We start from the raw sequence: 22,766 nt of genomic DNA, 5'->3' as shown, positions 1-22,766 counted from the left end.
AGTAAAACTCCCTTTGCCATAGGCCTGACCAATGAAGCTCACCAACCTAAATTTATTTTCTATTAAATAAAAAAAAAAGATACTGCACTTTACCCTGAAGATAGTTGTTTGTTCTTCGTAAGGAGATATTTCCTTCACAGAGATGGTGGAGTTATTATAGTTGATGTTTGAAATCTGAAAACCAAGATAATTCCTCATTCAGAATACTTACATTTGCTTGGACAGTCAGTTAAGTTGAAACTGCGTCTGTAGAGTCTACTGCTGGGGACCCTCAGCGTCAATGTATAACAGCACAGTTCAATCCCATAGTTCCACAGTCAAGACTTGAAGTGTAACTTTTGAGAAACTACTAGAGCTGGCAAGATGGCTCAGCTGGTAATAGCAAGAGTGATTGCTATTGTTCCAGATGCCCCAAGTTTGGGTCCCAGAACCTGGGGGAATCTGTTGTATACAGTTGAATTTAATTATAACTAGAACCTTCTGATTGGACAAAGTCTGCCCCCAACCCAGCAACAACTGACATCTTGGTTGGCTATCTCGATGCCTGTCAGCAACTCTTAATTATTTCAGCAGCACATTCTTATGGCGTCTTTTCAAGGCATCTGTCACCCTTTCAGAGACTTAGGATCATAAGAGTGTTAAGATTTGAGCAGGTTGTCTTCATCTTTTTAGACTGAAGTGTGTAAGGGGTTCATTGCCGCTCTCAGCATCTCTGCCTTGACTGATACTGTTTCTCAAGGCTGTGCCTCCTTCCTAGGACACAATTATCTACTGGCTGGAGAAGCGCTATGCAGACGCGCTGATCTACACCTATGTGGGAGACATTCTAATCGCCTTAAACCCCTTCCAGAATCTAAGCATATACTCTCCACAGGTGAGGACTGGTTTAAAAGCATGTTTTGATCCTTGATGGGTGATTAAAATTCATAAGGCTGGAGCAAGGAATGTAGCTCAATGGTAGAGCAGTGGTTCAGTGTGCCCATGGCCCTGGGTTCAAATGCTGGCACTGGAGAAAGAAAATCAAACATGCGAACAGAATGAAGTAGTATTACAACTGTGTGATCCATTGCCTATCATGGGGCTAATATCCCAAACCGTAGACAATAATCTAACATGAATGGAATTTTTATCTTTGGGAGAAACTTCTTAAAACAAGTAGCAATAAATTAATTATTGAATGCTTGCTACGTGCCAAACACTGGGTTGGGTTACTTCTTCTCACCCTATGAGACCAGAAAGCTGTAAATACTATGGCTTCTTCAGAAGAGGAAGAGGCAGAGTAGGGCAGTCAGTGCCCCTTATCCGAGCTTGTGTAGCCATTAACAGAGAACAGGGGTCAGAATATGGGCCTGCAGATCCCCGAGCCTTTCAGAAGCGTGAAAACCCTTGTTCTTCGGGGTAATAGGTAGTGAAAGCCTTAGATGGCCCAGTAGAGCACTTGAAGGGTCCTTTAAATGAGCTGCGTTTTCCCTCCAGTTTTCCAGGCTTTATCACGGGGCGAAGCGAGCCTCGAATCCTCCCCACATATTCGCGTCAGCAGACAATGCTTACCAGTGTTTGGTCACTTTCAACAAAGACCAGGTAAGGACTCGCCTTCCTCATCTGCGAGGTGGAACATGGTTCATCTGCCCATTTCTGTTTGGACCTGAGGTTGCAGAGGCTAGCCTGGGGAAATGGGACCTGAGGTTGCAGAGGCTAGCCGGAGAAAATGGGAAATGGAATTGCAGTACACGGGCCCTGGATGCCTGAGGAGGACAAAACCCTTTTGAGATTCATAACACACAGGGAAACTTCATTTTCTCTCGTGAAATGCAGTAAAGACATTTCTAATATGGATATAATGAGAACATAGGGCAGCCGCAACCTGATTACATGCAATGGCTGTAATAAAAATGGGATGTATAATGGCATAAATGAAATTCCCTCCTATTAACATCTCAGGATCTTCATGACTAGGTCCCCTGTGTGTGAAATACTGCACTCCCTGGACACCTGGTTATATATCATCTAGTTGCTGGGAAATTTGATGGGCTAGGGTTAAGACTGGCAAACTTTTAAGCTCAATGTTAGTTAAACACAAAGTTAACCCATAAATTTTAATTGTCTAGACGTCTAATTTTCACAGCATGGCTTATCCTGCCTTTCACCCCTCCTCCATTTTGCTAGGTTTATTTTCCTATATTTTTGTATTCTGTAAACAAATAGAGGGAACCTAATTTTGCAAGAAATTTTTATGATAGCGTACTATGTATTTATTTCCAGAGACAAAAAAAAAAAAATCTAACCTTTTGGGTCTGTGGAGGGTAGACAAAATTAGTACCAGTGTGTATTAGTTACTCTTCTGTTGCTGGGAGAAAACACCATGGCCAAGACAGTTTCCGGAAGGAAGAGTTTATTTGGCTTCCAGTTCCAGACGTGTAAGAGTCTGTCACGGTGGGAAAGTATGACAGTAAGCAAGATCGCTACTGGAGCAGCAACCGAGAGGGCTCACCTCGAACTGCCCACGCAGAGCAGAGAGCAAACTAGAAGCAGGCAGAATACTTTTACTCTCAGAGCTCCCAAGAACCAACACCCCTCCAGCAAGGCAGCACCTTCAAAACCTCCCCAAGCAATACCACCAGCTAGGGACCAAGTGTTTAATCGCCCTAAACTATAAGGGACATTTCTCACTCAAACCACTGCACAACAAAATTCACAGAAGAGAGGTTTGCTGACATTAGAGATGACCTTCTCTACATTATTATGTAGATTTAAAAACTGTCCACAGATTTACCAGAGAGGAAAGAAGTGGACAGAGCAGCATGACTTTCAAGTTAAAAAGCTTGCCTGTTGGAAGGTTTTTTTTCCTGTCATCCTATCTCCACCCTAATTTATTTCTGACACCGAATTGTGTGTTTTCCAAAACTAAACGTTTTCTCCAGGGTGTCCTACAATTTAGAGCAATCCTGACACACTCTGGAGTTAGCACAGACCCCACAGGTTATAGGTTAATTTCAACAAAAATGCCCACATGTCAGATGCCGGCCACAAATGGAGTACCCAGGAGCCTCACACTCCTGCCAAGCCAAGGACAAGTTCAGGGGTTCCAATAATCCTCTCAGCCTGGCTAATTCTCTAGAACAACTCGAAGAATCAAGGAGAACACTAAATTTGTCTTGACTGGCATATTAGGTACAAACCAGGGCAACCATGTGGGAGACATGCATGGAACAGGTGGAGGGAGGGGGTAGGAGCGTGTAGGATCCTGCCTTCACCTGAGCACTGTCTCCCAGGACCTTCCCCAAACTCACTGAATCTCATTTGTTTAAGAGATTTTATAACTCCGTGGCTCAACGGTTAAGAACACTGACTGTTCTTTCAGAGGACCCAAGTTCAATGGCAGTTCACAACTGTCTGTAACTGCAGTTCCAGGGAATTCAATGCCCTCACATAGACACACATGCAGGCAAAACACCAATGCATATACAATAAGAATAAATAAATCATTTAAAAAGTTTTTATAACTCAGGGAATTAGACTGAGAGGAATATAGTCAAAGTCCAAGATGTACTTGAAAGAAATTACCTTTGCGGAAACCCAACATTATGTGCAAGGGATAGATGCTCATAGAATATTTTAAATAATAAAATAAAGTAGTTCTTTTCATTAAAAGTTTTTTATGGTTTATTTTAACTTTATTTTTTATGTGCATTGGTGTGAAGGTGTCAGATCCCCTGGAACTGGATTTTCAGACAGTTGTGAGCCGCCATGTGGGTGCTGGGAATTGAACCCAGGTCCTTGAGAAGAGCAGTCAGTGCTCTTAACCACTGATCCATCTCTCCAGCCCCTCATTAAAAGTTTTTATTGAGCTCAATTTGCAACCTCTTTTCCTTTCTGGAAGATGGCGGGGGGGGGGGCGGTTCTGAAAGTTTCCATCCTCTGCCCGTCTGTTTGTTCTTTCTCATTGCCCATCCCCATGTCTGGCTTCCACTTGGAGCCACCTCGTGCATGGCAGAGGTGTGGTTAGAGGCATTCATCCTGAGCAGAAGATGCTCTCATCACTCCATGAGCAGAAGATGCTTTCATCACTCCATCAGTTAGGAAATTCCAAGAAGCTGCTTGCCAGGACCCAAGGACAAAGGCCAACCCTGCCGCTTTTATTCTCCCTCATCCCTGATTTCCCTTGTGCAGGAAGAGCTCCGGGAAGTGGTGGGAAGAGCACAGCCCACAACACAAGAAAAAACAGGCAATAGAGATGAGGACAAAAGGAAAAATATGGTTGGCCTTAAGCATGTGGCAGGCATTTGACCTCACTCATAAAAAGGAGGTACAGATTCAAAGAGCATTGAGTACCTGCTTCTAACCAATCAGATTAGCACAAATCCATACGCTGTGTAGTGAGGCTGCAAGACAGCAGACTGCATCCTGGGTACCGGCCTCAACTCCACATGCCCTGTTCATGTCTCCCACGTAGCTGTCCCTGGACACTTACCCTTTCTAATATGCCAGGAAAGATAAATTGATCTCTAGTGAACTAGAGAGCGGGTATGGTCCCAAGTCAAGCAATCCAGTAGTAGCTATTTTACAAATATTTTTACTTATTGATCGAATGTTGCCCACTTGGAATTTATTCAGATGAACCTGGATGTAGATACAATGACCTGTGTATATATAGCATGATTCGTTGCAATACAGTTTATAACAAGAATTGACCAAACAACCCACAAGGATCAGTTAACAATGGCACCATCAGACAAAGCTAGATCTAAACTTTGCAATGACAAACAGCTGTCCCAGCTCATCATATACTGGAAAGAGTTCCAGGATAGAATGATTGTTCAATGAAACATGAAGGAGTATAGTGGGGTATGTTATGTGGAAAAACCACAGCCAAATGTGCAGGTTGTTTCTGTGTGGTGATTGGTTGGGCTCCTCCCTGACTCTCTTTTCTGTGTCAGTGCATCGTCATCAGTGGAGAGAGTGGATCAGGGAAGACAGAAAGCACCCACCTCATCGTTCAGCATCTGACTTTCTTGGGAAAGGTAAGGGCCAACCGAATTCTGGATCACGGTTTGAAGGCCCCACAGAACCAACTGTTCGTTTTAAAGCAGATGGGAGTACTATAGTCTTTTTTTTTAAAATCAGGAATCACATAAGAACACCCCATCTTTGTTGTGTTGCCTCCTGATAGCTAGGCTCTTAAGATGCCAGTGTGCTGTCCTTACTTCATCTCGTGAGAAAAATAAAACCAACATGGAGTTACTACACTGTGGGCAAATCAATTATTTTGTGTTTCCCATGTAATAGAAACATTGAGCTGTTCAGTGGGAGAAGTGAGTAGGCTCTGAGTCAGAGCCGCTGTGGCAGTTAGGAAATGGTGAATGGAGTCCCTTGAGCAGTGGTTGAGGAAAAGGAAAATGGTAGCCCGGACAAGGGCATGGAAGGAAGGACTGCCAAATTAGTCCAGGAGGTGCCTATCCTTGGCCACTAGTGCATCATGTTGACTAAGGAGGGGCTTGAGGACTCCTTTATTAGCACTGGAGTGCATTGGCAAGAGGCAGAGTGGAAAAGTTAGAGGATGTCTGTATTTGGAATTCTTTCTAAACTGTTAGGCAGGAAACATCTGTCAAGACTTCCCTATGCAATGCAATCAGACTTTAAAACTGCCACCGGGGCTGGAGAGATGGCTCAGAGGTTAAGAGCACTGGCTGCTCTTCCAGAGGTCTTCAGCTCAATTCCCAACAACCACATGGTGGCTCACAACCATCTATATAATTTGATCTAGTGCTCTCTTCTGGCATGTAGGCAGAACACTATATATATAATAGTAAAAACAAAACAACAACAATAAAAAAATACCTGCCACCAAATCTGGCTTTGTGACTCATGCATGGTACCTAGAGACTCCTTCATCAGGGTTGACACTAACTTTCCCAAAGTTGAGTTCTATAGAAAAGGTGCATGGGCTACTGGGCTACCTCTCTCTCTCTCTCTCTCTCTCTCTCTCTCTCTCTCTCTCTCTCTCTCTCCCTCCCTCCCTCCCCCCTCTCTCTCTGTGTGTATGTGGTGCCTTTTGAGACATTATTAGAATGCTGCTTCTGAAAGCTTCTCCTAACCACCGTCTGCTTACCCCAGGCCAACAATCAAACCTTACGCCAGAAAATCCTCCAAGTGAACTCCCTGGTGGAAGCTTTTGGGAACGCCTGCACAGCCATCAATGACAACTCCAGCCGGTTTGGAAAGTATCTGGAAATGATGTTCACACCAACTGGAGCTGTGATGGGGGCGAGAATCTCCGAGTACCTCCTTGAAAAGTCCAGAGTTATAAAGCAGGCCGCGTAGGTGCACTTAGGTTTTCTCACCGGTTCTTGCTTTGCCAATCTAAACTTGGAGGATTCGGGAGCTTCAAAGGTTCCATTTCCCCTTGTTCATTAGTCTCTCTCAGTGTTTTAAACAAAGGATTAGTGGTGGTTAACGTTTGTTTTGTAAGATTTAGTTTTGCCTTATGTCATGAGTGTTCTAATTGCATGCATGTCTATGCACTATATGGGTGCCTGTTACCCTAAGAGACCAGAGGAGAAAGTCAGGTCCTCAGTTGTAAGCTGCCATGTGCAGCCTGGGAACCGAACTCAAAGCCTCTGCAAGAGAAACCAGTGCTCTTAACAGCAGAGTCATCTCCCCAGCCTTTGGTGGTAGGTTTGCTTTTGTTTTTATTTTTGTATTTTGGGATTTTGTTTTTGTTTTTACCTAAAAGGTGTTAAGGGGAGAGTGCAAAGGACTTGGGGAGGGCTTTATGGATGGTGTGTTTGTTTCTTTTGAATTGGTTGTGTAAGGTAGGGTGTGACAGTAATTAATTTGCGCACACCTTAAGGGTTTGCATCGTCTCACAGTTCCAATGGGGATATAGTCCATCATGTCTGGGAAAGGTGATAGCCAGGAGCATGAGGCTGGCCGATCACATTTCATTGACATACAGGAAGCCGAGAGTGAGGACAGGAAGTCTAGTCAGGCGGTCAAACCTCATAGGCTGCCCCAAGTAATGTACTTTCTCCAGCAAGGCTCCACTGCCTAAGGGTTTTATAACCTTATCAGATGGTGGCACTAGCTGGGGACCTAGCATTCAAATATACAAGTCCGTGAAGGACATTATTCAAACTACAACACTCTGTTTTAGGAAAAGCAAGGTAGTAATTGGTAATAGTCATTAAGGGCATGTCGCTCTGGGCTTGACCCTGGGTCTGACACTCTGACGTTGGGCCTGTCGCTGAATTCCTGGGTCTCATTTGGGAAACAGAGATGCTACCAGTCAATGGCCTCACAGGTTTGCTGGGAAGACTGACAATTCATCTGTATAAAATGACTCAAAAGCATGTGCGATGCGGTACAGATTGGCAGTATTAGCCACTCTTCTCCTGATTGGTTCTGATGACTACAGGACACAAGAGTTTCTCAGGAGCAGGCCCCATGCACACAGCCACTCAGTACTGAACGCCCGCTGTATGACAGTAACGTGTTCTCTGCAGGAACTGCCGGAGTAAACAAGGCAGGCAAAGTCCTCGTGTCCACAGAGTTTGGAGTGGGTGTGTGTGGTGGTGATGGTGGGGGCAGGGATGAGAGGCTCACAGCTGTGAATGAATTAACGGAGCCTCTATGACTAGTGTTCAGAAGCAACAGTGCTGCTTCTGAGTGAGAGCTAGGAAGGTGAAAGGGGCAAAGAGGAGAACACGCAACCTGCTTTAGGAAAAGGAGTTGCGTGGGGTACATGAGGAAAGCGGAGTTCCATTTGTTTGTGATAAGATACCATGGCCAAAGGCAACTTGGGGAGGACAGGATTGCTTTCATTTACACATTGACATCTCAGCCCAGCATCAAAGGGAGTCAGGATAGACACCTGGAGTGGGAGGCAATGCAGAGGCCACAGAGAAGTGTTGCTTGCCAGTTTGCTCCCAAGGTTTGCCCAGGCTGCTTTCTCACACCAAATGCTCCACGGGACAGTGCTGGTAGGAGCATTTGTTTTCAACTGAGGTTCTCTTTTCCTAAACGACTCCGTCTTGTGTCAAGTTGACGTGAAACACCTGGGATCTGAGAGGAAAGGCGGTCTTCAAGATTTAAGACATTTGATCTGAGATCTGTGGATCACTTAGGAGTTAGCCAACAAAATGGAGACAGGAGTGGGGGGAGAAAGAGATAAAGCAAGAGGGGAGCTGGGAGTGAGGGCTTTAAAGGAAACAATCAGGGGGCTATGATAAAGAACAGTGTTGAGAATGGAGATCACTTACACAAAGTCAAGGGAAATAAATCTACAGCGAAGCCCCAAGGCCCGAGCAGGAGTTGGGAGCAGTTGGAGACAGAAGGGAAACATACAGAAATCTGCACACAAGGACTCAGAGCTGTCTTACACTTGGCCAGCCTCTCAAAGGTTCTTTATTCAAAACCCATTTGTCAGACCTTCAGACAGCCTTATTCAGAGATGGGGGACCAGGAATGGGATACTCGAGTGTGCCCAGAGAAGGGCAGAGCCACCACAATTAGGAGGACAGGACCTGAAAAGCATTATGTCTCCATTTCATTCAAGTCTCTCTCTCTTTCTCTCTCTCTTTGGTTTTTTTTGTTGTTGTTATTGTTGTTGTTGTTTGAGACAGGGTTTTTCTGTAGCTTCGGAGCCTGTCTTGGAACTCACTCTGTAGATAAGGCTGGCTTTGAACTCACAGAGATCCGCCTGTCTCTGCCTCCCGAGTGCTGGGTTTAAAGGCATGTGACACCACCGCAAAGCTAATTCAAGAAAATTCATTCAAGTCTCTTACTAACTTGGGAGGATGACATTATTAGGCCTGTGTGACACATGGAGAAAGTAAGATGGGACAATATAACAATATAACCATCTAACTCTGTCTAGAAGGAATGCTCCAAAAGGCTATGAATCCTATTGGTCCTGTTTCTCTGACATCCAGAGTAGTTCCTGCTATAAATTTCATTCAGTACATTTATCCATTAAAAACATAATAATCTTTTCAAGTCATCTTTGTATATTCTGTGCTATATTGCATACCTTAAATACAAACAATAAAGTTTATTTTAAATAATAAAAGTGGCTTGGCATGGTGTCATGTACCTTGTTATGCCCGTACTGGGGAGGTGGAGGCAGGAGGATCACAAAAAGCAAGCCAGTGTCTGGGGTTTTAGCTTTTGGTAGAGTGCTCAATCCTGGAGTCCTTGAGTTTATAATGAAGCTACATGTGTTCGGTAAAGTGCCATTGCCATTACTACTCTATGAATATTACCGCTATTACTGTTTTCTAATTTGGATGATACATATTTAATTGCCTGCATATGTAAATTTGTTGCAAAATAATATTTTGTACAAAAGAGGAAATGGAATCAATTATTTAGGTCAGGAAAGCCTGGACTACGATATAAATAAAACCTCTTTCTCAATTTTTTTTCCAGGGGAGAGAAAAATTTTCACATATTTTACTATATTTATGCTGGCCTTTATCACCAAAAGAAACTTTCTAAGTTCAGACTTCCTGAGGAAAAGCCTCCTAGGTAAGTATAATTGCAAGACCTCTTGCTGCTGGCAGGAAGGAGGCTGCTGGTTTATTATTATTATTATTATTATTATTATTAAAAATTTCTGCCTCCTCCCCACCTCCCATTGCCCTTCCCCTCCCTCCACTCCCCTCCCCCTCCCTCTCCAGTCCAAGGAGCAGTCAGGGTTCTCTGCCCTGCGGGAAGTCCAAGGTCCTTCCCCCTCCATCCAGGTCCAGGAAGGTGCACATCTAAACAGACTAGGCTCCCCCAAAGCCAGTACATGCAGTAGGATCAAAACCCAGTGCCATTGTCCTCGGCTTGTGTAATTGCAAGACCCCTTGCTGCTGGCAGGAAGGAGGCTGCTGGTTAATTTTGAATGAGGGTTCAGTTAAGCCATTGACAAATCTAGAAGTAAATGGAGCCTTTTCCTTAACTGGAAACTCATTCTGTTAAGCTAACTATGCAAGAGGAGGGAGCAAGAACCACATCTCAGCACGTGCTTCGTTTAGAGTGATCGAAAGCTCAGTTACAGCCGTCTCTCCCAGCCATACCATTAGCCTGTTAACGAAATACCCTTGCGAAGAGGCCCAGGTTTGCCTGCCCTGGCCCACAGCGCTGTGTGCTGAATGAGCGCTTACTGTGTCGGGTCATGTTCCACTTTATTCAGATACATAGCTGCTGAAACTGGGCGAGTCATGAAGGACATCACGTCCAAGGAGTCTTACCGGAGACAGTTTGAGGCGATCCAGCACTGCTTCAGGATTATCGGGTTCACCAACAAGGTACATGCTGGACAAGGGGGAACAAACACAATGCAAATGTCTGCAGATGGCTGGGAGAGAAGGCACGTGTGTTCTAACTTGCTGGACACGTATCAGATGCATGTCCCTTGTGAGATAACGCATGTCTACTCAACATGTGGTATAAAGATCCCAAACTGTTATTCCCTGAGAGCCTGTTTGGAGTGCGGACCCTCTGGTCCATCCAAGAATGACCAGATCAGAATCTGAATTGGAACAAGGTGCCCCAAATGAACATAAATTATGAGACTAAGGACTGGACACCTATCGGTCGTTACTACTGTCATAAGTTCAGCCTGGTTATAGTAACGGATGCCAAAAGAATACTGCCATATTTTGAGTCGATATTGCTTCTGAAAGAAGGCATTTAGGAATGTATAGGTTATGCCTAAACTCTAGGACATTCATGTTTTGCAAGTAGCTCTTTGTGCACATGACAAACTAATTAAAACCCTCCCAGTCGTGTTCCCCGCCATAACTGGCACACTGTAGCTGACTGTAGGCTTTATGCCACTGTCGTCATACCTACATAGAGACTTTCTCTATCAGACACACGCTAAGCTTGACACAGCATTTATGACTCAAGGATCAAATATGGCTCCGTGATACATTATTTCATAGTTTCTGGGCTCCGTGCCATCGGTTTTGTAAGAACATACAAGCTCTTTCGCTTTGCTGGCACTGGGCTGAGTGGTTAGGAGGAAAGCTGGAGAGTTAAATCTTAGGAGAGTAGATTACAAACTTTCTGTTTACCTTGGGGCGGCTGCTCTGGATAAAGCATTGCTTCTGCAATCCAGCGAGTTTGACCCGTCCTTTCCTCCCTAGCATAGTTGATTTTAGTCCTAATAATACGTTTCAATTTTTTTTTCTAGATAGCTGTTCATTTTGTTGTTGTTGTTTTGTCTCTCGGTCCCATAAATGGACAGGGGAATATTCCAAAAGTCAAGATAAAAATAGAAAAATACTTCACCCAGCTCCTTTGAGGGCAGTTTAAAAGGTTCCTGCATCGTTAAAAGATTTTTATGGCGACTGACTTATGGAGTTCATTTTTATCAATGTCAGTCACATCATCAGAGGAGTTGATGGCAGAGGCAGAAATGAAGCTGTTTAAAGCACAAGCCCATGCCCGAGGTCATGCCAAAGTGCGGCGCATCTGTCCTTAAAGGACCCATGGTGACGGGAGCCTGTCGGGGAGATGATGGTTTGCTTTCAGTGAATAAAAAGATGATAGAATGTTATGATGTGATTGGCCTGGGCATCGGAAGAGAACACACAATGATATTATTCTGATAGAAATAAGCTTCTGTCCTACTTAGATTTTCTGTTGCTATAATAAAATACCATGACCAAAAGCAGCTATGGGCGGGAAGGGTTTATTTCAGTTGAAAGTTTGTCTAGGGAACTCAGGGCAGGGAGCTGGAGGCAGGAACTGACACAGAGACCTGAGAAGGCCACCTACTGGCTTGTTCCTCGTGGCCTGATCAGCCTGCCTTCTTACAGCGCCCATCTATGGTTAACACTGCTCGCAGTGAACGGGGGCTCTCTACGTAAGTCATCAGCCTAGAGAATGCACCACTGGCTTGGCCACAGCCACTCTAGTGGCTGCATTTTCTCAGTTGAGGGTCCCTCCTCCAAAAAGACTCCAGCCTGTGCGGGGTTGACATAAATACTAGCCAGCATGGCTGCTGATCATCAAACAGATGGTGATGCTTTAACAGGAAATGAAAGAGAAGCGGTTAAGCATTTGAGTATATGTCGTTGAGGCAGGTCATTCCTGGGCACGGCGTGGTGGGTACGCTAAAGGGAAAGAATGACAGTGTAAATGGATAGGAGAAGAAAGAAAATGAGAAAGATGGCAAAACTTCTTAATGTGTGCCCGGTCAGTGAGCAACAGGAGGAGTATAATGGCGTGCTGCTGTGTATCCTCTCGCCCGTGTAGAGCAGAAATGTGGTAGTGTGTCACTAGGTGTAGCTCCCCAGCATATAACCGGAGTATGACGTCCCAGTTTATAACAAGAATGTGACAGTGTCTCTCTCCAGCGCATAACAGGGAAGTGACAATGTGTCACTGTGTGTCTCCTCCCTGTGTCCCACATTAATTCATTTGGGAATAAACCAACCCAAGTTAATCAGTAGCTTTGGAAACGCAAGGGAGAAGATGGGTTTTATCTCTCTGACCCTGTATCTCCGCAAACAACCTTCCCCGCCGGATTATCACTCCATGTCACGTTTGTAAAGTCACGGCACCATGACTAAATTCAGGAAGACTAGGTTGTGTAGACACAGGCAGCAGATGCCAAATAGCTGACGGGACAGAAATTCTCTAACGATTTCCTGCCAGTCACTTCTCAACAGAGCTTAAATGAACTGACCAATTCAATTAAAATTGTATTTCCGGTCCTTTCCTAGTTCCCTGTGGAAACTCCTCGTTTGTTTTTTTTTTTTTTTTTTGTTTGCTCTCCTTCACCCCCCCCCCCACAACCTCACAACAAAATTATGGTACACAAACCTTAGTGCAGACTTGAGAGGCTAGATTTTAATTCCAGGCCCCATCCAAAAGCATTCAGAATAATGTTTGGCCCCGGGAGTTCCGTGAAGAAACATTCCGGGCAGAAGGAATAATGGGGCTCTGTGCAAGGGACAAGGGGATTTGACTGTAAGCCCAGCTGAGGTGTCTTGAGCACAACCACGCTGTTTCTGTTTGGTATTAAATAACGCTGACCCTGCTGCTACAGGCTTTATCTTAACATACTGTGTAAGCGAATTGTGGGACTTAAAGGGGCATGAAACCCTGGATGCTGCCTACGATGATAGAGAGGATGAATGTGGCTGATCCTAGGACACAGAGGTCAGAAAGAAACCTAAGCTCAGGGCAGCATTTCTTCACTTTCTTCAAACTATATCGCCAATCGAAATGATATTGCTGAAGAGAGATTCTGAAGAGTTCTGTGTTAAAACAGAAACTGAAAGGCTTAAGGGTGGGATACGCTGACCTAAGTCACTAAATGTCATAAGCTTCTGCCAAGGAGGGAAGTAATATGTTATAATCTCCAGCTGACCCTGATTCCAGTACTTAGACAGAACTGGTGAAAATCAGAGATTTTGAGAAAAGAAAGGGATGAAGTAAATTTCCACTGCAAGAAAGACAGCGGCCTGAGGGGCCTGGGAGCCAGGTCAGAGGGGTTTCAGCAAAGCAGCAGCAAGTCCATCCTCACTTTGAACTTGGCCTGAACACCATCTAGGCAACACTTGCCTTGGGAAAAACTGAGAAAAGAGAGCTTTGGTGGGGAAGGGCTCTTCCCTCTCCCACTGCTGCTGACTGAACTGCTCAGAAGCGGTATGTTGAGATGACCCAGTTGGAGGACTGGGTCTTAATAAAACTCTCATTTGAGTGAGGTTTGATCATTGTATCATATAGAAAGGCAGAGACTAGAAATAGCTCTGATGAGGCAAGAGAAAACAAGTTAAGGAAAGTGAAAGAGATTTCCATTCAACCAAGAAGTTTTGGGGAAGGTGGAGCCATTCCTCGATAGACACAGCATTGGGAGCGCTAGAGTGGCTGGCTATGGTATTTTGAATTGAACTCTATGGTAGGTGGAGGTTTCTAGGTCTGAAAGGAAGAGGTGATTCACCCCTAGGCCAGGCTAATGGAGTAGAGTGGGAGACAATCCCAGAGATGCCACATAAGGGGCACCCTCAGGGGATGAGACCATCCCTGCTTCCTTTTTGATCCAAGGAAGGAGACCTAAGGAAGCAGCTCTAGAGCATGGGGTTTGAATCTAAACGTGCTCCCTGGAGGTCAGAGGTAGGTTCCCAGGTTTGCTGACCCTCTGGGCATAGCACCGAAGAGAACGTGGCCAGAAAAGCAGCATGGTGAGTTGTTCATCTCAAGAGCATGGTCTCTGGTGTTCATTTTCTTTGGAACTCATCATCACAGTGCTGAAGCGCTTGAAGCCCTTTGGGTGGGGGGGAGATGCCTTGGCTTGTATGGCAGGGACTGTGTGTGTTTGCTGGAAGAACTACAGTTTTCCTTAGAGTGAGGAGAGCTGCAGATAACTCCTTGGATACAGACACGGTGGATGCAGAACTCACGGCTGCAGTCTTGGCTGCACACTCTCAGATCTGCCGCTGTCAGGAGTCGCTTGATGCATGCAGCTCATCCTGTATTGATCACGGTAATGAGGGGCTGTCATGTTAAATCCAGGCAAGTTTTTTTAAAAAAAACCCATTTGGTAGGTGTTCTCCTTAGCCACTTTTAAGTGGTGTGATTAAATAGGGATTCGCGAAGTCTGGAACATGCCATCTTGCCCTTGATTTAGAAGCTGGAAGAACAATACTTATCTAGGGCAGAAGCCCGACTTAGAGTCCTCTTTTGTCTCTGCAGCATTATCAGGCACCCGGCAGATGTCAGTGTTACAGCCTGCATTCAGATTTGAGGCTTTACTGAGTAATGTCTGCAGGGAAGCTCAGTTTGGGGGGCTGTATCTATCAGCAGTCCAGTGACAGTTTCTATTACTTGGCTGCTGGGTATAGTATTAAATCAAATAGCTCATTTGAATATGTTTTATGGAAGTATTTTGTTTATTAGCATAAAAATTCCCAACTAGATGTTTCCTTATTGTACATATAGAAAATGTAAAATTTAAACAAATTGTAAGTAGGCCTTATTTTTAATCCATTAATGCTACCTTACATGCTCAGCTTTGAACATGAAAACAGGACTTAGATGATCTGGATATATTTTACTCCGATTTCTGTCATCAAATATGTGAGACTTTTTTATTTTCTAAAATTCCCTATCAATTAATCTCGTATTCCAACTCAATGGCCTACAATTCTGAGTCTCTCATCTAGAGTTAGTATCAGATTCTCCCAAGTTCAAGGCTCAGTCCCATAAGAGCCCCCACTTTAGACACCATTTGGAAGCCCCAGGCTTCTTACACTTCTGAACTAGTTATAAAGTTACTATGACCTTATTCTATAGCTTGATTAGTTGGTATAACTAATCATTATTATTATTATTATTATTATTATTATTATTATTATTATTATAGCTAATAACTAGTTCACAGAATTCAGTAAAACATTTTACTTAAGGTTGCAGACTTATTATAAAGGTTACAACCCAGGGATAGCTAAATGAAAAATAATTGGGCAGTAAATAGAAAGGGACTCATATCCTTGGGCATAACACCCTGCCAGCACCTACATGGATTCACCAGTTTGGAAGCTCCCTGATGCTGTTTCAGGTTTTTGTAACACACACACACACACACACACACACACACACACCTAATTATTGGTCATTTGTAATTAACTCAGTTTGGAGCCCTAGCCCTCCCTAGAGTTTGATGGGATCAGGTGGGAACTAAGTTCTAAGATTGGTTTTCCATTGAGCAACCAGCCTCTCAGACTGCAAGTCTTATCTAGATGCCCACTAAAATTCACTTATTAACAGAAGCACCGGTATGGTTAAAGGTATCCATAACAAAGATTTGATCACCTAGACAATTTTAGAAATTCTTGTGCTAGGAGCTAGAGACAAGGGTCTTTCAAAATAAGTTCTCCCATCAGGCATTACAACCTGTAGCTCTGAGATACCCTAGTAAGTTCTAGGGTGCCCTCCTAGATATTTTATAAAACACTGTACCCAAAAGAGGTGAGGGAACATCTCTCCTGTTCCATCTCAGAATTGGGAGCTGGGATTAATTAGAGCAAAAGGCTAAGTGAGTCAAAGGACAAAGGTCATTTCTCTCTTGGTCACCATGCCAGCTGACAGAACATCTGCATTCCATGTGGTCCTTCTCTGGTCTAATGCTGAGGTCAGGTGGCCGGGAGCCCACACCAGCAGCAGTGAGAAAGAAAGCATGCGCATGGACGAAGAGTGCTCACTTCCCCGGGACGGGGACTCAAGGAGGCACAGTCTACTTGTTTCATTGTTAATGCTTAGTGACCTTGCTACCTCTAACTTCAGGAAGGTTAGGGAGCCTGTGTGTGTGCAGAAAGAGGCAGAACAGAGTTTGATGGGCAACTGTAGTATTTTCAACTAAAGGGTGAATGATTTGTCCCTTTGATCAGTGATGACCTCCAATCACGGCTCTCCCTGCCCTTTCCAGGAGGTTCATTCCGTGTACAGAATTCTGGCTGGGATTTTGAATATCGGGAACATCGAGTTTGCAGCTATTTCCTCTCAGCACCAAACGGACAAAAGCGAGGTACCCAACCCTGAAGCTTTGGAAAATGGTAATTGATGCTTACATGCTTTCTTATCAAAGTTCATGTCTTTCGCTTCCACAGTTTTTCAAGAATCTATAGAATATGATACCACTGTAACATCCTCTTGTTAGCTCTAAATGGTTCCAGTAGCTAACATTTCCCAGAAGGACATCCGGTGATATAGCAACATTCACCCCCTATGTGATAGACGGTGGTTCTGCAGAAAACCTGTCTGTGGCAAGAAACTTTACACAGTGGGTCTCCACTTCTGCTGCTTTGCAAAATCATTTATTAAAAAGAAAAATAAAAGGTTTACGAATCCATAAACTCAGCATCCATAGGAGAGAAAGCAGCACCGCCTTCTTATTTTGAAAGTTCTACTAGCAAGCATGATGAAAGAAAGGGTGAGGGGTCTTCATGTCTATAAAACAAGCAGATGACGGCTGGAGAGATGGCTCAGTGGTTAAGAGCATTGCCTGCTCTTCCAAAGGTCCTGAGTTCAATTCCCAGCAACCACATGGTGGCTCACAACCATCTGTAATGAGGTCTGGTGCCCTCTTCTGGCCTGCAGGCATACACACAGACAGAACATTGTATACATAATATATATATATATATATATATATACATAATATATATATAAACAAACAAACAAAAAACAAGTGGCTTACTATGATGCTGCATACCTGTAATCTCAGAGCTTGTGGAGAGGCCTGGGGATGCAGAATCTGAAGCCAGCCTAGGCTACATAGTGAGACCCCGTCTCCAAAACAATTGATTAAAAAAACCCTTTTTGGGAGCCTGCATGGGACCTACCTAGGCTCTCTGCATATGTATGACAGTTGTGTAGCTTGGTCTACTTGTTGGGCTCCCAGCAGTGGGATCAGGGCCTTTTGTTGGAGCTAGAACTGGCTCTGGGAACCTACTTCCCATGCTGGGTTGCCTCACCCAGCTTTGATGCAGGGGAGGAGCTTGGTCCTGCCCCAATTTGCTGTGCCCTGTTGACAACCATGGGAGGCCTTCCCCTTCCTGAATGGAGGTGGAGAAGTGGATGGGGAGGGGTGATGGGAGGGAGGTGTGTGTCAGGGGAACAGGAGGAGAGGAGGGAGGGGAAACTGTGGTCAGTAGATAAAATAAATGAACAAATTTAATTAATAAAAACAACCCCCCCTAAGCCAGGCGGTGGTGGTGCACACCTTTAATCCCAACACTTGGGAGGCAGAGGCAGATGGAGCTCTGTGAGTTCGAGGTCAGCCTAGTCTACAGGAGGTAGTTCTAGGACAGGCTCCAAAGTCACAGAGAAACCCTGTCAAAAAACAAAACAAAACAAACAACAACAACAACAACAAACCATGAATAAAAACCAAAAGCCCTTTTTGTTCTAAGCTACAGCATTCTAGTTAAAGGTCATTCCTACCCAATGTGTTTGTGACTGTCTAATCTTCCAATCTATTTGATAAAAGATCTTTCCCTCCTTAGATCCCCCACCTTACTTACTAAATACTTGGGGAGAACATTCAGAACAGTTTGGGGGTTGTGCTGTACGGTCCAGAGGCTTCTTAAAGTTAGGAATCTTGCTTGTCTGGACCATGAAGCCCTTTGAATGGAGCCTGGCACACCCTGGATGCTGTAGGTGCTAGCATGGGCTGTATGAACGTGTGGCCTCATGTTTAAGATCGTATTTACTCTTTCTTCCAGCTGCCTGTGTACTCTGCATCAGCCCTGAGGAGCTCCAGGAGGCTCTCACGTCCTACTGTGTGGTCACCCGAGGCGAGACCATTGTCCGAGCCAACACCGTGGACAGGGCTGCAGATGTCAGGGATGCCATGTCTAAGGCCCTCTATGGGAGACTCTTCAGCTGGATTGTGAATCGCGTCAACACACTCCTGCAGCCAGATAAAAACATATGGCAAGTGGGAGCCAGGAGAGTGGAAGCATTTACTCCTGAGAGAATGCCTGATGGAGCCACTGCGGGGGGCAGAAGGGAAGGCTTGGTGGGGAGCTAGGTAAACCATGTTCATGCCCGATGATATATATTAAGGTAGAGTCCTGCTCTGTAGCCAGGGTGACTTCGAACTCCTGACAGCCCTTAGTCTCCCGAATGCCGAGGTTACATGTTGGTGAACTTGTGAACTTATACACTCCTTATTTTGAGATAAGAATGTAACTGGATGCAACTTCTCCTGACATGTTCTCTCTCTCTCTCTTGCAGCAGTGCCGAGGACAGGATGAACGTGGGCATCTTGGACATTTTTGGCTTTGAGGATTTCCAGAGGAATTCCTTTGAACAGCTCTGCATAAATATCGCCAACGAGCAGATCCAGTACTACTTCAATCAGCACGTGTTCGCTCTCGAGCAGGTAGTGGTTGAAGCAGAAGCTAAGAGTAACGGGGTGGGGGGTGGGGCTGGGGGAGGATGGCCAGGCTGCCCACAATCTGAAGCCAAACCTGGTCAGTCAGGCTGTCAGGTCACGGCTACAGAAACACCAATGGCAAGACAGTCCTGTCAAAATAGACAGTCTAAATTTAGTCTGGGGAAAATAAAAAGGTCCCGATTTCCATGGAAAGGTACATTGCCTCACAGGGCAGTTCCACTGGACCCAGAAAGTCCGGGCTAAACTGTGATGGTGGTACGGAGGCCAGTTTCAGGCCGTGGAGTCACGGTCTGTTTCCCTCCAGATGGAGTACCAGAACGAAGACATTGATGCTGTCCCTGTGCAGTATGAGGACAATCGCCCGCTCCTGGACATGTTCCTCCAAAAACCCTTGGGCCTCCTTGCCCTTCTGGATGAGGAAAGTCGGTTTCCCCAAGCGACAGACCAGACCTTGGTCGGTAGGTACCGTTCAGGGAAAAGGCACACAGACTGGGAGTGGAAGTTGGCACAAAACACAAGGTGGATGTGTTTTAAGTTTTAAGAAGGAGTGTCTCTGTCTCACTTCGGACACTTAGTGGGTTTTAAAACTATAGATCTTGGGGGGCTGGAGTGGTGGCTCAGAGGTTAAGAGGATCTGCTGTTCTTACTGAGAACTTGGATTCAGTTCCCATCACTTGTGCTGGGCAACTTACAACCCTTCACTCTACTCACAGAGGTTCCAGCACCATCTTCTGGCTTTCTCTGGCACCTGCATGCAGACAGTGCACATACAAACAGGCAGGAAGATGCACACACACACACACACACACACACACAAATACAAATAGATTTAATTTTAAAAAATGTTTAAAATGTACTGGTAGAATTTGCGACTTAAATCTATCACCACTCCTATGCTCTCCCCATCCTATAATATTATAATACAATAATATCATTTCCTTATGCTTATATCATCTTATACCTTCCTCTGCCCGAGTTCTCCCTTTTACATGTTATCTTAGCCCAAAGGCTAAGAAGTGGTCCTGCATATCCTCATTGCAGACCTGTGTCCTGTCTTCATGGGGTTCCTATCTATCTCTAGTCCCAGGTTGTACAATGTCCCCTTTTCTGTAGACATTCCTGCTGGTTTCGTCTTTCTAAAGCCACCTCTTCTTAGGTTACCAGTATCTTCTGGACAGAGATATGTACCTCCTTCTAGCATCTGAAGTTCTCTATTTTTCATATCCATATACTTATCTATCTTCCTATCTACCTATCCATCCATCCATCCGTCCGTCTGTCTGTCCATCTGTCCATCCATCCTTCTATCTGTCTCATGTGTAGAAGGCAGTCAGAGGACAGCTTGCAGGAGTTTGTCCTTTCCCTCTACCTTGTGTTTGAACTTGGGTCATCGGGCTTGGTGACAAGGACCTTTACTGACTGAACCATCTTGCCAGTCCATATCCAGTGTCTCTATCCTGCCCACATTAGGCCTCATCTCCATCCTGCATAATCCCTTCAGTTTAAATGAACTTTGTTCTTTACCTGTGCTGTGATGTGAGAAGCCCTTGGGCCCCAGTCCCTTGTCTGCCTTCAGTACCTAGCACAGTTCCTCACACTGAGCTCCCAGTCAGGTCCACAATAATGTAAAAATTGTTTGTGGGGGAGAGTAGAAATTTTCAAGTTCCTTCCTCAAGGGAAATCCATGGATGAGAGTCTCAGTTCCAAGTGTGAAAGCTGTCAGTGGTTTTCTCTTATCTGCACATTGTCCAGATGAAGTTAACCTGGAGCTATCTGCCCTCCTACGCTAGCTGCATGGTTCCAAAGCTCCTTGGCAGGGTCCGAGATTGTCTCGGATGTCCGTACTTAGTATTTCCTAGAGATAGGAAGGGACTGTGACATCTTAACAGCTAAAGGAAGACAACATGGGACCTGCCCATCTGAGTGGGGCTGCTTGATGCTGGTCTGCAAGCCCCTATTCGGTGTCTCGGGCTAGAGGAGCAGATTTGTGTTTGAAAGAGCAAACAATTCCCACTGTGACTCTCTAGCATGAAAATCCCATATGAGTCTAGTTTAAAATATTTTGTTAATATTCATATGTGCATTTGGTGTGTTTAGATCAAATCTATCCCTATCTCTTCTGTAGTGGGAAGCGGCGGGGCTGCGTCCCGCCACCCGCCGCCGGCTAGCTTTACACCCGAAATAATTACACGGAAACTGTATTCTTTTAAATCACTACCTGGCCCATAGTTTCAGCCTCTTATTGGTTAATTCTCACATCTTCCTTAACCCATATTTAGTCTGTGTAGCACCACGAGGTGTGGCTTACCAGGAGAGATCTTAACCTGCGTCCATCTCGGAGAGGAGCAGCATGGAGTCTCACCACGCGACTGCCTGAAGCGTCTCCCCAACTCTACTTCCTTCTTCCCACAATTCTGTTCTGTCTACTCCACCTACCTAACTCTCTGTCTCTTAAAGGGCCAAGGCAGTTTTCTTTATTAATTAACCAATGAAAGAAACATAGACAGATAACTCTCCTCCATCACTCTTCCCCTCCTGTTCTTCACTTATTCCACTCTCCATTATCTTCCCTTTTCAACTCCATGTGCTCAAGCAACCCTCTCCTCTCGAATGCCCCCGAGTCATTTAGATCTTTGTATGCTTGGCTGTGGGTCATCTCTGGGATCATGGTAGCTTCTCAGGGCCTGCATCCCTGAAGAAAACTGGCTCTTCCTCCCTCTAGCAGCTGCCAATTGCCAATGGCTTCTCACCTAAAAGTGGAACTTCACGGGTCCCTCCCCAGTGATGTGGGATTCCTCTCTATATGCTGTGATTACCATTTATTAATAAAGAACTGCATTGAACTTATAGCAGGGCAGAACTTAGCTAGGCAGGGAAAACTAACTGAATGCTTGGAGAAGGAAGGGCGGAGTCAGAGAGACAGACACCAGAACTTTACCTGGTAAGCCACTGCCATGTGGCGATAAACAGATTAATGGAGATGGGTTAAATATATATGTAAGAGTTAACCAATAAAAAGCTAGAGCTAATGGGCCAAGCAGTAATTTAAATAATATGGTTTCTTTGTGATTATTTTGGTTCTGGGTGGCCAGGGCAAACAAGTGACTTCCTTGCAACACCCCCATGCTGAGATTTGGGGGTTGGTTTAATCTTGGGCAGGCCTTGTGAGCTGTGACAGAGACATAGTTACAGACTGCGTGTCGGAGCTGCGGTGGGCTCATGTGTGCATCTGTACCATCACGTCCAGCAAGTACTGTTTTCAATACAGACGTCTGCGCCCTCTCTTTCTACCGCTTCTGTGATAATCCCTGCGCCTTGGCGTGCGTGCGTGCGTGCGTGCGTGCGTGCGTGCGTGTGTGTGTGTGTGTGTGTGTGTGTGATATAGATGTCCCGCTTAGAGATGAGCACTCCAGTCTCCTCTCCTCTGCACACAGATAAATTTGAAGATAACCTACGGTGCAAGTTCTTCTGGAGGCCCAAAGGAGTGGAGCTCTGCTTTGGCATTCAACACTACGCTGGCCCGGTGAGAGGGACAGGAGTTAGGGGACCCAAGAATGACAAGAGATTTGTGTCCCTCGGAGGGATGCTCAGTAAACTGCTTGGGAGACTGGGCCTGGAATGGGTTTTTGAAACCTCAGAGCCCACCCCCAGTGACATACCTACTCCAACAAGGTTACACCTGCTAATCTTTCCCAGGTCACCAAAGTGGGAACCAAGCTTGCAAGCGTATGAGCCTATGTGGGGCATCCTCATTCAAACCACCACACCACTCCAGTGATTTGTAGATTATCCCTTAAGATACGTCTAAGTTGGACTCCCTCATTGCTGAGGACCAAGAACCATTTAGACTCTTTGAGTGATCGCT

The 22,766-nt window shown here is 45.1% G+C and overlaps 1 protein-coding gene across 1 annotated transcript in view; it reads left to right on the top strand.

The window, feature by feature from the left end:
* Myo3b (myosin IIIB) overlaps window positions 1–22,766 on the top strand; it is a 293,201-nt gene that overhangs the window by 127,523 nt on the left and 142,912 nt on the right. Inside the window, exons 10-20 of the mRNA XM_038338032.1 lie at window positions 758–874; window positions 1,477–1,581; window positions 4,938–5,021; window positions 6,115–6,317; window positions 9,427–9,525; window positions 10,178–10,292; window positions 16,427–16,553; window positions 18,225–18,435; window positions 18,739–18,886; window positions 19,206–19,359; window positions 22,336–22,424. Of these exons, the coding sequence (XP_038193960.1) occupies window positions 758–874; window positions 1,477–1,581; window positions 4,938–5,021; window positions 6,115–6,317; window positions 9,427–9,525; window positions 10,178–10,292; window positions 16,427–16,553; window positions 18,225–18,435; window positions 18,739–18,886; window positions 19,206–19,359; window positions 22,336–22,424 (1,452 nt within the window). The remainder of the gene's footprint in view (window positions 1–757; window positions 875–1,476; window positions 1,582–4,937; window positions 5,022–6,114; window positions 6,318–9,426; window positions 9,526–10,177; window positions 10,293–16,426; window positions 16,554–18,224; window positions 18,436–18,738; window positions 18,887–19,205; window positions 19,360–22,335; window positions 22,425–22,766) is intronic.

The sequence above is a fragment of the Arvicola amphibius genome, chromosome 7 (genome assembly GCF_903992535.2).
Source record: "Arvicola amphibius chromosome 7, mArvAmp1.2, whole genome shotgun sequence".
In the NCBI taxonomy this organism is placed as follows: Eukaryota; Metazoa; Chordata; class Mammalia; order Rodentia; family Cricetidae; genus Arvicola; species Arvicola amphibius.
This window is presented reverse-complemented; position numbering and strand designations above follow the sequence as displayed.